Source organism: Octopus sinensis, linkage group LG7 (assembly GCF_006345805.1).
Source record: "Octopus sinensis linkage group LG7, ASM634580v1, whole genome shotgun sequence".
In the NCBI taxonomy this organism is placed as follows: domain Eukaryota; kingdom Metazoa; phylum Mollusca; class Cephalopoda; order Octopoda; family Octopodidae; genus Octopus; species Octopus sinensis.
Window position 1 is genome coordinate 113,620,227 of NC_043003.1, and position 15,468 is coordinate 113,635,694.

General features: G+C 35.7%; 1 protein-coding gene across 9 annotated transcripts in view; it reads right to left on the minus strand.

The window, feature by feature from the left end:
* Positions 1 to 15,468, minus strand: part of LOC115214302 (teneurin-m) — a 517,371-nt gene that overhangs the window by 213,944 nt on the left and 287,959 nt on the right. For all 9 annotated transcript variants that reach the window (XM_029783463.2, XM_029783461.2, XM_029783465.2 and 6 more), the window contains 3 exons: positions 10,107 to 10,366; positions 6,323 to 6,443; positions 194 to 298 (listed from right to left, as the gene is read on the minus strand). In XM_029783463.2, coding sequence (XP_029639323.1) covers positions 194 to 298; positions 6,323 to 6,443; positions 10,107 to 10,366 — 486 coding nt within the window. The remainder of the gene's footprint in view (positions 1 to 193; positions 299 to 6,322; positions 6,444 to 10,106; positions 10,367 to 15,468) is intronic.

Below are 15,468 nucleotides of genomic sequence, written 5' to 3' on the forward strand. Positions count from 1 at the left end.
AACATTTTAATCAAAAATACCCATCCCTGAATTGCATGCATGTAGGACAACAGAAAAAAAAGCATTTTTTTAGATATTAAAATTCCATTGGCGGCTATTTGGTTAAATAACTTTATCTTTACATCATCAAAATGGTATTTTTTGTAAAACAAACAACAAAAATAAGAGGGTGGAGAAATGTCTTTCAACTTACTTTGGCCACAGTATTTGCCAGAGTATCCAGGGTAACAGATACATCTTTTATTTTTACATTCTCCATGGTGGTAGCAATCATGCAGACAATTCGTGTCTAGATGACCTAAAAAACAATGACAAGATGAGAGACAATTGAAATTTCATTTGATGGTCAAAGAAAACAAAATAATAATTTTGTGTGTCAACATTAATATTCTATTTATCATCATTCATTGCTGTTACCAAACCAAACACATCAACAAAGATTACACAACAAATAAATTTCTACAACAATAATTTCTTACATGCCTGAAGCACAACTGGTAAATCTTTTATTAACCCTTGTGGGATCCAATTAGTTGACCCTGGCTTGGCCGGGAATTTTACTGGCTCCCTTATTTCAATAATAACAATAATAAGGAAAAGGTGGAGAAGGATTTTTTCGGCTGGTATAACACCTCATGTTTATAGCTGAATGGTAGAGTCATTCCAGTTAAAGGAGATTAATAACTGCCGTTTATTTCCTTACCAATATTATATTATCTTTTTAAGTTATTCTGGGGTCTACTACAGACTGTGCAACATTAATAGTGTGTGATAAAATTAAAGCTTAACCTAAAACATGTCTAACATTGCTACCATAACTACTAAAAACATGAGATTTTCTCTCCCTCACCCTCTCTTTCCATATCTGCCCATCTCCCTAGAGAGAGATTTTTTTATCAATCGAAAGTTGAAAATTCTCTTTCTTGCTGTTGAGTTTTCATTAGGCTAATGGCTTTTCTAATCATTAAGGGTACAATTTCAATTGTGTAAATAATTTTGGGGGATTAATATATCAAGTTACCCTGCCTTTTGCATGTTCTTTAGGTAGAAGGGACTCTGAGAAATTGTCCAATGCCTTTTTTTAAACTGATACTGTTTAATGTGTAGCCAGTAATGGCCACATATTTAAGGTCCAAAGAAGAAATGGCCCATTTAAATTTTCCTGTTACAGATGACATTCCCAGAAATATTCTAGTTCTTGGTTTTGGTGTCTGTCAATTCACATTCACACAAGTATATCTGTTGTTTATAAATTTCCTCTCAAAAGTAATTAGCAGTGAGAATATCTCACTATCACTGACTTTATAAATCTCGTCTAAAACTACATTTGGATGTCCAGAGCTAGACATTTCCCCACCCTTGCCCTTTTCCTTCTACCACAAGCAAAAGGCAAGGAAACAATGGTGGAAGGTTTGTTGTCAAACAACAAATGTCTACAATGTAACACTACTGTCAGTCAATAACGCTTCTGTGTTTAGGACATTATTGGATTTTATGATTGCTGCTATTTATAAACAGACCTGACAACTGCCATAGTGAAGGCGCTAGACTCCTCCTAACCAGTTGAGACTGTGATGCTGTTTCAACTTTCGGTTGAAACAGAGTTCATTTTTTTTTTATACCTCCAATGCACTTTTGGAAAATACATAAAGTCACAACATCACATTTATTTCTCCCGAAATTTGACTATAAATAGCAAAGCAATTTATTTTTTAATGGGTACAGCTTAGCTACAGTTGGTTTCTTTTTTTTTATTTCTATTTTTTCTTTAAGAATTTATTTCTTGTCTGGAAGAATTAACAAATTACGGAGATGTACATGCATAGCAAGTGATTTGATCTGAGATCGTGTGCTGAAACGAAAACAATTGCAGCGTGGAAGGTGTTTATAAGCCATTTAAGAAACACACAAAAGCCGTTCGATTCACTTCAACATTTAAGTTTAATTTGTCAAAATATTTTCGTCGCTATAAGACCGCGACCTCTTCACTGACAAAAAACCAGCATGGTTTTTTGTCAGTGAACAGGTCGCGGTCTTAAAGTGACGAAAATATTTTGACAAATTAAACTTAAATGTTGAAGTGAATCGAACGGCTTTTGCGTGTTTCTAGAATTAACAAAATAATAATAATAATGATGATGATGATGATGATGATGATAACAAAATTGATCCTGTTGATTTCACATAAATTATGCCAAAGATATTGCAGGCAGTGTTATGTAACTGTAGCTTGAAATCAATCTAAATGTTATTTGCGGAGAAAGGTTCAAGAGTATAAATAACATTTACCTAGAAGCTGTGATTTCCAAGTGTGCATGTGTGTGTGTGGCATGAGAGTGTGTGTGTGTGTGCATGTATGTGTATGTATGTGTATGCGCATATGCATGCATATGTGCGTGCTATTTGTGTGTAGTGTTTGTGAAAGAACAGACACAGGTATGTGTGTGTGTGTGTGTTGACGTCTGCATACAGAATCTAGGAACAGCACCAGTTTTCACAAACAATAGATTGCAGTTCCTGAATTTTATTTGATTTGATGCTATGTTAGGTATTTATTATTAATGCTATTGTTGTTGTTGTTGTTATCGTATTTGTTACTGTTGCCATTGTTCTCCAGCAAGATTCTACAATTAATCTATCTTTGTGTTTTCTGATTAAATTATTGTATTCTATAATTAAATCAACAATGCATTCTGTAATTGTGTTAGTATCCATTTCTATAATAAAATATTACAATATTAAAACTAAATATATCAATAAATAAACAAATAAAAGAAAAAAAAATAAGTTTCATAATTAAATTTTAAAAGAAATAAAACAGTAATATCTAATTAAGCAACCACAAGATTTTATAAACAAATAAAATAGCAAATTTAATGTGTATGTGTGTGCAAGTGGCTATGTTCATCTGCCTCTACGCTTGCATATATATATATAAAGGATTCTGCATGTCTGTGTGCGTGCTTGTATGTCTATATGAATATATATGTATACATACGTATGTATGTATAGATAGGTAGACAGATACACAAATGTGTATATATGTGTGTATATATATGTGTGTGTGTGTGTGTGTATATATATGTGTGCCATATCCAGGCCCTTAACTCCTTCACAGAATCACAAAGGTGCTTTCATAACATATGGTGTATCTTTGGACCTTTTAGACATAGTAGTACCTATCCCACTCTTTGTCTGACCACAGTCCTTTTCTTCCAGGGAAGAGAGACAGAAAGAATTAAAGAGAAAGGAGAATGTATGTGTGTGTGTGTTTGTGTATGTGTGTGTGCATAACAGAGCCTCACACTGTAAGAACAGACAGACATGGTTGATGACATCTATTTACTGCTTGTCGTAAATATCAAATTTAACACTAAAAATTGTTGTAAATCTCTCCAAAATGATTTATTTCTTGAATTGTCAGTGTTTGATATCAGAGATCATGTAAGAATATGACTGGTATAACAAAAATGCAAAATAAAAAAAAAACATTAAAAAACACAAAATAAAAACATTATCAAAATTTGGGAATTAGGAAATATCTTGCTTAGAATCTAAGAAAATTAGCAGACAAAATCTTCTTTTATTTCAAATCAATTTACATGGAGACTATTATGCAATTATCCTAACAACTTGCATATAGATTAATTAACTCTTGGCATCTCTTAAAACTGAACCAGTAAAGTTCCAAGCAAGTGATGCAGTTGTTACTTAGAGATTTGCCAAGTTCAATGAAGATGACAAATCCTTTATCAGTTTTGGCAAATATTTAGTCAATCAAAGCACAGGGGCCACACAATGCCTTCAATAACTTGGACTTAGTTTCAGTCCCAGTTGGTATTCCAGGCATTGTCAATCTGCATGTTTTGGGACTTGGGCATACGGAATAAGGTTAAATATATTTTATAGCTGCTTATAATAATACAGTTTGGGGAAGATATATTGGTAAAACTAAAGTCCAAATATAAATGGTATTGCATTAAAATAAGACACACCATAATATTATCCCATAACAATATCCCCCATCCCATAATTCATCAGTAGGAATCATTGCTTTAGAGTAGAGTGCTGGTATAAAACTAAGCAAAAGACTGAATCCACGAACCACAAGATTTAGGTCAAGAGTACTTAGAGACTAGAGTACTAAGAGACTAGAGTACTAAGAGATATCTTGTTTCATATTAAGATGTAAGAGATCAAGCTCAGATATCACCACAATGAACTACGATTTTATCAAATAAAATATATACAGAGTGTGATGAGTAAATTGTCGCCATTTATATATTTTTAATTTCCCCCATGTACATTGTTTGTTTTTGATTTTGTTGACTACACAGTAAAGTAGGGTCAGTTGGGCACTGTCTGTGGAAAAAACAGCACCCCGACGCAATTCACTCTGTCAAAAATTTGGAACTATAACAGCCTTTGCAAATTAGGGAGGAATGGATAGAAAAATGCACTGGGCATAAATTCTTAAATTCGTTCATCAAAACAACCCAATCTTGCATTATAAAATAGGCGAAGAAGGGTGCATGGAAGCATATACATCCTCCTTATCTTCATCATTGCCAGCATTTCAGCTACTCATCCGGTCACTAGTGCCACCCTCATTTACACACCATCATCATTATCATCACAATCAATCACAGCAACTCCTTAACTTTCATACTTTACTGTATAGACTTTTATGTTGCTTTTTTATTTTCATTTATCATCATCATCATCCTTATTATTATTATTAATAGTAGTAGTAGTAGTAATAGTAGCAGCAGCAGCAGCAGTAGTAGTTTTAATGTTAGTGTGGTTAAGCTCCAGTTAACAAAGATAGGAAGAAAAAAAAAAAGGAAAATATTACAATTAACATAATTACTACCAAATTATCAACACCACCACTACAACTACTACTATTACTTCTGCTATCATCACCATCACCACAACCACCACCACCAACAACAACAAGAACATTTTAATCTAAATTACACCAACTCCAGCGTCATAACGTCCTTGTTCGTTGCAAAGTGGCTACAATTTTCGAAAGAACCAAACACACACATCTAAAGTGCCCATAATTACAAAATGACCAAAATAACTAGCAAGCCTCTACCACTGTGATTAAAAGCTAACATGTTTAATATCTCTGATAGTTTGATGCTATAATTAAGGCATGTAATTTGCTATGATTACTGAGGGGGTATTTTTTTTTAAGGATATTTAAAAAACGTTTTTTTTTTTTCTATGCCTTCTTAAATTTCCATCAGATGAACAAGTGTTTTTGCAATAAAACGCATGCTAAATGAATATTTTGTGTATGTATGGGAGGCGGCGGGGTGACTTGAGATAGAGAAACAACTGAAAACAGTAAAATAATAACAAAAAAAGAATGACTATTTTAACTGGTGCGATTGGAGGAGACAGCAGCTGCTGAATGTTAAATGCTCGAGTAATGATAATGTTATTAATACTGACATCTGAAAACAAAAAAAAAACAGAAAAAAAGGTAAAAAAAAAAAAAAAAGAACATATCGTAGTGCAAGAGGCAAGTTAACGGTAAGGTGGCACAGTGACATGGTTTTGCACTACTGAAGCCGTTGGGAAAGGTGCAAATATCACAACATCCATTTCCTGGATCCTGTGACATTTGCCAAAACACAAGACTTTGTGCCTGGTTAAAAGATTATAATTTCTTTTGACTATCCTCCTCAAGGCTAAATTGTTAATGGCTGGTTGCACAGTCAACTGGATCAACCTAGTATTTATTTAAATCAAACTGGAAGGATGAAAGACAAAGTGACATGTTCACTTAGGATATACCATGTTGAAACTAAATGATATAACGTAAACATTCCAGCAATCTACAGCTTCATCTTCTCCCCCACCCCTCCCCCCTCCACCAGTAATAATCATTAATTCCAACTCATGCATAGAACCCACATAATTTGGTGGGGAAGTGAGGGTGGGCGTATAATTAATTGGATTAGCACATAACCAATGTTTATTTTTGTCAACCCTGGAGAATTGTGAAGTTAAAATCAACACGTTGAGTTATTCAGTGTGAAACAACTAAAATAATGAAAAGGAAAGCATTCTCACACTCAGATGTTTCTTCCAGCTCCATCCATGACAACCACTAATAATGAATCTTGGTAAAATACAAACACAAACTTACAAGCTTATATATACGTGTAATGACACACATATACAGGCAAATACAGAAGCACACATGCACAGACACAGAGTAGAGTTGCTCCTTCATTTCACACTGATAAGAAATGACACTTGTTAACTCTAACACACACAAGGTACAATAGCAGACCGTACTTACCTTTTACATTGGTGACAAATGCCACCTTTTGTGGTTTGTTGTTGTCATTGTAGATGGCAAAGTACCACACTCCTGCAGTCAAGTACTGAATGATAGCTGTGTTCTTGCCTGGGCTATCTCTCTGTTGTAAAGACCAAAAACATAAACATCATTAACAATAACATTGCTACCACCATAGTGCTTGTCATCCTTATCTTTTCTTATTGGCAATATTAATTTTCCAGTAAATATTTTCATTGTAAAGTATATTTGCATCTAAATATGGCTAACCACTGAAGGTGGATATTACTGTAGCTTGTAGCCCAGGAGAACATCTTCTCTAGCTGCCTATTGACACACTTTCTGTGCCCTATCGGTATTTGCAAAGGAAGGTCATCCTTCCTTCATCAACCTAAGTGATACGCACGGACTGCAGTTTCTGGGTACTAACCCGTCATCAGTGCACGACAATCACCGGTTTTCGATGGTGTGCTGATGACGGGTCAATACCCAGAAACTGCAGTCCGTGCGTATCACTTCCTTTGCAAATACCGATAGGGCACAGAAAGTTTGTCGATAGCCAGCTGGAGAAGATGTTCTCCTGGGGCTACAAGCTACAGTAACATCCACCCTTAGTGGTTAGCCATATTTAGATGGCAAATATACTTCACATTGTCGTGCAGTTACTGTCTATACCTCATTCAGAGATTTATTATTTCCATTGAGGCTTTTGTTCTTAACATTATAATCCTCATCATAATTTTAATTTTGCTTATCAACATCAGCAGCAATGTTGTAAACACTGATATCATCGCAAAACTCATTAATGACATTGTCATTTATAGCATCTTTATCAGTAAAGTTCTGTCGTCATTAACTGATCTCATGCTTATCATCATCCCCTTACAAATCAACCAGCCTAATTTCTATAAAAAGTCCTAATAATATGTACAGTTATGTTTGTTCCTTCTCGAGCCATGCCTGGCTCATAAGGGCCGGTTTCCTGGTTTCTTGGTGTATAGGTTCCCCACCTGGATGGGACACTGGTCCATTGCAGGTGAGCTGCAAGATGCAGGAGGGAAGAGTGAGAGGTGGCGAATGAGTCAGCAGAAGTTTTGCTATTAGCTTCTGCCGGAGCCGCATGGAGCTTAGGTGTTTTGCTCATAAACACACACATCGTCCGGTCTGAGATTCGAACCCATGATCCCTCGAGCGCGAGTCAGCTGCTCTAACCACTAGGCCATGTGCCTCCACCAATATATACAGTAGTTGAGGCTATATCAATGCAGGTTGTTGTTTACCCAAAAACTGTGAAAGAAAATATTGAATGAGAGAGATGTCAACCATCTCAACAAACTGTTCTGATAGCCTGTGTGTGTGCGTGTGTGTGTGCATTCATGTATTTTTAGTAATCGTGGAAGCATATATAGTGGCACCATTTGTAAGGAGTGTATATGATGTATACAGGATGTCCTCTCTCTCTAACCGCTCAGTCGAAGTCGACTCTTGGTCACTCTTTGGATCAGTGTCCTCCAGTCAGTTCTATCCTGGGCCGCTTCCTTCAGACTGGCCATGTCCATTCCGGTATCACTCCTGATGGTGTCAAGCCATATACAGGATGTATATGATGTAAATGAGAGTGTTAAGACAAAAGGAACTTATGATAAAAGGAAGTTAGTCTTTATTGTTGAATAGCTTTGGTCAATTTTACTTGAGAAGGTGTTGACTGAACACTTTGAATCTTATTATTGAAACCAACTTGGTTCATATTACCAACCCATAAGAAACTGTTTCTAATAATCAGCACATATTTAAATGACAAGCGTTAACAAAACCTTATTATTACATTAATATTAAAAATAATGCAAGATTTTAGAAATTAAAAATGCATCATAGTTTCATGTAATGCTTTTTTTTTTTTGTTTTTGTATTATAAGTTCAGCTGAATAAATACAAAGAAAAACAAAACAGTTCCACATATTTTCTTGAAGCCCTTAAAGTGCTTCAGTCCATTCCGAACATGAAGAATGGAAACACATGCAATGTTATAAGAGTTTGTAATTAGCGACAGGATAGGTGTTTCAGGGACCATTTCCAGGTGTTGAGGTAAATAATTGTTAGCTGGTTGACTGCATTAAGTATCTGTGTCCGATATACAACCAAGTGAAGATGAATTCAACAAGTAATGCATTGATAGAAAAACACTACATCAACTCAACCACATTGTTTCTAAAATGGAACTAAACACCAACAGGAAAAGAAAACTGTGATTTACAAAGAAAAAAAAGCAAAGGTAATATTATCAGAATCGTTCCAGTTTTAGAATATGTACTTGCAGAGAGTGCAGGCACAAGTATGGCTGTGTGGTAAGAAGCTTGCTTACCAACCACATGGTTCGGGGTTCAGTCCCACTGCGTGGCATCTTGGGCAAGTGTCTTCTACTATAGCCTCGGGCCGACCAAAGCCTTGTGAGTGGATTTGGCAGACAGAAACTGAAAGAAGCCCGTCGTATATATATATATATATATATATATATAATATTATTAGTGAATTGAAGAAATGGAGTTGAACGAAGATTGAACAGAAATCGTTTTATTTCATTCTACACGTGTTTCGAAAGGCACAATTTACCAAATTCCGATTGAATAATGAGACCATATTGTGTCTTTCTCTTCAGGAAGAAATAGGAAATCCGTTGGAAAAAACAAAAACAGAACAGAGGCGGAGCAAAACAATTGAACTAGGAGCCTAGTTCAATTTGTTTTGCTCCGCCTCTGTTCTGTTTTTGTTTTTTCCAACGGATTTCCTATTTCTTCCTGAAGAGAAAGACACAATATGGTCTCATTATTCAATCGGAATTTGGTAAATTGTGCCTTTCGAAACACGTGTAGAATGAAATAAAATGATTTCTGTTCAATCTTCGTTCAACTCCATTTCTTCAATTCACTAATAATATTAAAATTCAATTATCCGCACCAACGCACGGTTGCAACACCATATGGTTGTACCTCCAACCGTGCTGTCTTCTGCTGTGATTTTTGCTACCAAGGTATCGGTTAAACTTTTGATTAATCTGCAACAAGATTATTCATCTTTCTATTTCACATAAATTATATATATATATATGTATGTGTGTGTGTATGTTTGTGTGTCTGTGTTTGTCCCCCCCAACATCGCTTGACAACTGATGCTGGTGTGTTTATGTCCCCATAACTTAGCGGTTCGGCAAAAGAGACCAATAGAATAAGTCCTGGGGTCAATTTGCTCGACTAAAGGCAGTGCTCCAGCATAGCCACAGTCAAATGACTGAAACAAGTAAAAGAAAAATAGCCTCAGACCAAGTAAAGCCTTGCGAGAGGACTTGGTAGATGGAAACTGAAAGAAGCACATCATATATATATATATATATATTATATATATATATATATATACATACATACATAGATAGATATGTATGTATATATTTGTGTGTGTGCATGTGTTTGTCTCCCCACCATTGCCTGAAAACCGATGTTGGTATGTTTACATCCCTATAACATAGTAGATTGGCAAAAGAGACCGACAAGTACTAGGCTTACAAAGAATAAGTCCTGGGGTCAATTTCATTGACTTAAAAAAACCCTTTAAGGCAGTGCTCCAGCATGGCTGCAATCAAATGAGTGAAACAAGTAGAAGAATAAAAGAAACGACGGTGTAACTTAGCTTAAATGATAAGCAGAAGCAAACTGGACTGGGTTCGCTTCTGCATCAACTTTTAAAATATGGAAAATGAAACAAACTGAAAGAAGTTCTCAAAATAACATACCCAAGATAGTGACCTTTTCACCAGTCTCGAGCCACTGAAAATTTCAAAAAACTCAAATTGGACATGTGTTGGCGGTAGGTTTTTCCGTCCGTATATACCTAGTACAGCATGATCAGGGATGGTAAAGTTGATCTTGATAAAACCTGGGTCAAGTTGTTCAAACTTTGACTGCCAAAACGATTTGGGTGGAATCTTCAGTTGTTGGAGTTGGCCAAGATGCACAATTGAAGGGCTTGGCAATGCAGTTGTAGATGAGGAACCTGTTTAAAGGAAAGGCAAAAAAAGAAAATGACGTAAAAACTTACTTTAAAATACTTTTCCCATTTTTGCTTTGTATGACAGACGGAAAGGGTTCAGAGTGAAAAAGACATAATTTTAATTTCTAAGCTTTCATTCGATTCCATCTGAAGAAAAACAGTGATCACAGATTTTAAAGTGGAATCAAAACAAGTTCCTAATCTCCATCTGCATTTAGAAAGTTTACAAGTTCAATCTAGGTTGAAAATTGAGAGACGTATTCTTATAAATGCTTTTAACATAACATTTTTCTTAGTTTGTGTGTGTTGTGCTCTTACTCCATGCAACACCAGATTTTCATGTGATGGCAATATTCTCACAGAAGGTAATTAATGAATAACATTTGTTTTTGTTGTTTTGTTTCTGTGTGTGTGTTTGGTGTGTGTGTGTTTAGCAGCTAGGTTTCTAATTTGGAAAAGGTAATATCCCTTGCTTCAATACAATTGCCCAGAAAATCTTACGGCTGAAATTTTACTCAAGGTTTGCTCACTACCAAAATATTTTCTAAAGTTCCTGCAATGATAAAGTGTGCTCACTCTTTATATCTTTCCAGTCTCATGACCAATTCCTTTAACCCTTTCGTTACTGAATTTCTGTTGAGATGCTCTGTGCTTCTTTCAATTACTTTTAATATAACAAAGAATTTAGTAAAATTTCTTAATTATCATTCAACTGGTGTTAGGAACATAAATTGTGACTAAGGTTTGGTGGAAGATTTTAATGCAAAACTTATGAAAACAAGACATTTGTACTATAGAGCCAGAGCTGGTTTCAGCCAGGTGGTAAATGTTCCTTCTCAAGCTATGCCAGGCTCATAAGGGCCGGTTTCCCGGTTTCTGTGGCATAGAAATTCCCCACCTGGATGGGACGCCGGTCCGTTGCAGGATTACTCATTTTTGACAGGTGAGTGGACTGGAGCAACGTGAAATGAAGGGTTTTGCTCAAGAACACAACGCATCGCCCGGTCCAGGAATTGAAAACACAACCTTACGATCATGAGTTCAACACCCTAACCACTAAGCCACGCACCTCCACTTTCAGCCAGGTTGTTAACGAAAGGGTTCATGCTAAGTGATAGGCGTGTAAACATGTCCCTCTTTTGATTTATTCCTATTATCAGGAAGATGGCCAAGACAAAATCATAAAAGCATTGAACGAGATGTCTTAGAGTAATTAGTTATTCCGAGTTCAAATATTAGCATAGTCAACCTTGCTTTTCATTCTCCTAGTGGTTGGGTGGGCATGGAGTCAATAAAACACTGGACCAAAATTGTTAGCCTTCACCTTAAACTAGAGGCCATTATTAAAACTATTTTTGTTGTTGTTATTAATTTTGGATGTTTCCAGTAATTTCAAACGAGTTGTTCATTGCAACACCAGTTGCGCATTTGTCTTTATGAGAAGATGAGAGATGTGCAATACTGTCTTCTGGTGCCGGAGGAAAGAGTGTCTTTCTACAGGCTCCAAATCTAAGCCATGATGTTCTGTTGGGCCTTGCCATAGTTTTGGTTTTTCTTGTTTAATGGAAGCTTTCATCTTTGCAAGTTGCATGTGTTGTATGGGAGTCAAACAAAAACTAAGATCTTGTATAAAATGTGTTTAATAAGAATATTTGGGAAATGGGTATAAAGTTGGTCGTCCTGATACTTCTTTTTCCTCTTCTTTTTTTATGATACGCACTGCATTAATCATTCTTGGTATTATTAGTTACCCATGTATCCAACATCTTGCTTTTCCTATTTAAAACTTCTTATACTCTTCTATTTCCTTCCAAATGATATTTCTATTAGAACTTTCATTTTCTGTTTTTATTCTGATCTGCAAGTGATTTTCACTGACTTTTCTCTAACAACTTAGATATAACGTCTCAGACAAGTGTAGCAATATTATCGTCACAGAGCAGCCTCAGAGGATTCTTTTATCACATACTATAAAGACATCTACATTATTCCACACACGATGTAACTATCTTGTAGCAGTAGTAGTAGTAGTAGTAGTAGTAGTAGTAGCAGCGGTAGTAGTTGTCGTAGTTGTTGTTGTTACATAAGCACAAGGTGCCAATTTGTGGGAAGGAAGCAATTATAACCATTAGTAATGGACTGGTATATTATTTTATCAACTTGGAAAGAGAAAAAGCCAAATCTCTCACATTGGGATTTCGATTTAGAAAGTAAAAAAGCGAGAAGCAGAAAAAGGCTGCGAGGCTCCAATACTTTCTGTTTCTATTACCACAATACAGACAACGACAATCAAGACTTACTACTACTACCACCACCACCACCACCACAAAGCCATCTCAATTCTTTTACACTGATAATATTCTGAAGAATAGCAACAATGTTACAATATCAAATTTGAAGTCAAAACAAATCTGTAGTTTTATGCCTATTCAAAAGAAATCTTTGTAGTTGTTGTTGTTGTTGTTATTATTATTATTATTATTATTGTTATTATTATCATTATCATCACCATTCCTATAACTACAGTTGAGCAAATGACAAAAACAAAGGAAGAGACAGATTCTTTACACCCCAAAACCTCTCTCTGGTTTCAATCATCGTATTTTGGCAATGCCTCAATAAAAAGGTAACAATGACAAAATCCCTACCTGCTTAAGAAAAACAGCATCACCATCATCATTATTATTATCATCATCATTTCTATATTTATAATTATTTAATTACTAATCAATAAAACTATCTCTTTCAACACAAGCAAATTGTATGTCTTTAAAATGTGTCTTTATCGAGTTTTTACCTTTACATCAATAATGATGGGAAAGAAAAGGAACACAAGAGAAAATTAAATATCTACACACACACACACACACAAAGAAAGGGAAACTAGAAGTGTAACACAACACCATCCCAAAACAAACTTCATATGTTATTATTTTTTGTTTTTGTTGCTTTTTCCTAATATACTTCCACATATCATCACATTTGATAACTCTTGGTTGTTTTGTTGTTGTTGTTTGTACAGTTGTAATGTATTCAAGGCAATTATTTAAAGCTGTGTAATATAGTTTTTGCTAATAATAAGTCTGCTAACATTTTAACTTCAATAGTCAGCCAAATGGCATTGCCAAATTTAAAAGTTCCTTCTTTCCACAAACCCAACCCATTAACAGCAAACAATTTGGGTTTTTTTTCAAAAAAAAAAAAAAAAACAACAAGAAAAAAACTAGTAGCTGGTGATTTGAAAGAAAAGTGAGGGGTGTGTGTGTATGTGTATGTTGACATATGCATGGGCAAGAAGATAGATATGTGAACTCAAAGCAGAGAATAAGAAGGAAACAGAATTAAGAAGACATTGCTAAACACACATGCGCGCACACACACACACACATTTATACATACATTCATATAAATATAGATGTATGAATATATATGCATATATGAATGTATACAGACATACATTCATATATATATGTCTACATATATACATACATACATATATATATGTCTACATATATACATACATACATATATATATGTATATATGCATATATATGTGTGAATATATATATATATATATGTGGAGGCACAATGGCCCACTGGTTAGGGCAGCGGACTCACAGTCGTAGGATCGCAGTTTCGATTCCCATACCGGGCGTTGTGAGTGTTTATTGAGTGAAAACACCTAAAAGCTCCACGAGGCTCGGGTAGGGGGTGGTAATCCCTGCTGTACTCTTTCACCACTCTTTCTTTCACTCTTTCTTCTGTTGGCCTGCTCACTTAGCTTGCGGGGTGGCGTCATTCGAAGGCTAAAACAATGCGAAGTGCATTGTAACCAGCGATGTGTAACAACATTCTGATGGTCTGGTCGGTAACGTGATCACGTGATATATATATATATACGTATGTATATAAATATATATCACTAGCCCTACACATTTTTCTATTTTCTCTCCCTGTTCATTTCTGTGTTCCTTTCTGTCGAAGACCATAGGCTCAAAATGTGTAAAATACTTTCTCACTTCCCGAGTGTTAAACTAATACACCTGTTTGTTGTTTACACACCCATCATCGTCTTTTGTTTTTTGTTTTTTTGTAAATTCACACTATATGTATATATGTGTGTGTGTGTATGTATGTGTATATATATATATATATATATATATATATATATACATATATATATATGTATATATATAAAAGGAGAATATTCTACTTCAAAACAATGGTGTCAGATCACAAATTGTTGATGCAACACTTAAAGAGATCTTTTCTTTGCAACCATGTGGAAGTAGTGGAGTTGACAACCAATCTAAGACTTCTTACAGAAGGTCATTCTGATGAAAGAGAGTTTGCTAATTGCCTTCTTGATGTAGGAAATGGAAACCTGTCTGTTGAACAAAGCCTAGGTGCATTCGAAGCCAAACTACCCAATGACTCTCGCCTTGAAAGTGGTACTCTTTCAGATCAATGTGATTTTGTATATGCTGACCTAACTTCACAAACCCTGTGTGGCTTGCAAATAGAACCATCGTTACTCCAACAAATGAAGCAGCAGAATTTGTGAATGATTTTCTATTGACCAGGATGCCTGGGGAGCTAAAAACATACAGAAGCTCAGATGCAGTTGATAATGACCCAATCGAGTTCATCAACAAACTCACACCATCAGGGTTTCCACCACACATTCTCAAACTGAAAGAAAAACGATGCATGATGCTTCTGGGAAACTTAGATGCTACTGTATCCTCATCATCATCATTTAACGTCCGTTTACCATGCCGGCATGAATTGGATGGTTTGACTGGGGACTGGCAAGCCAGGAGGCCGCACCAGGCCCCAGTCTAATCTGGCAATGTTTCTACAGCTGGATGCCCCTCCTAATACTAACCACTCCGAGAGTGTAGTGGGTGCTTTTTACATGCCGCTGGCACGGGAGCCAATTGAGCAGCACTGGCATTGGCCACAACCACAATTTCCATTTGATTGTGATTTGATTTTGATTGTGACATTGCAAGAGCACACACCACATCATTGTCAGAGCATGTTACTGAGGCTGAGGTTGCTTCTGGTCCTTTATGCAGGATCAACTCAGCTAATCCCAAGAA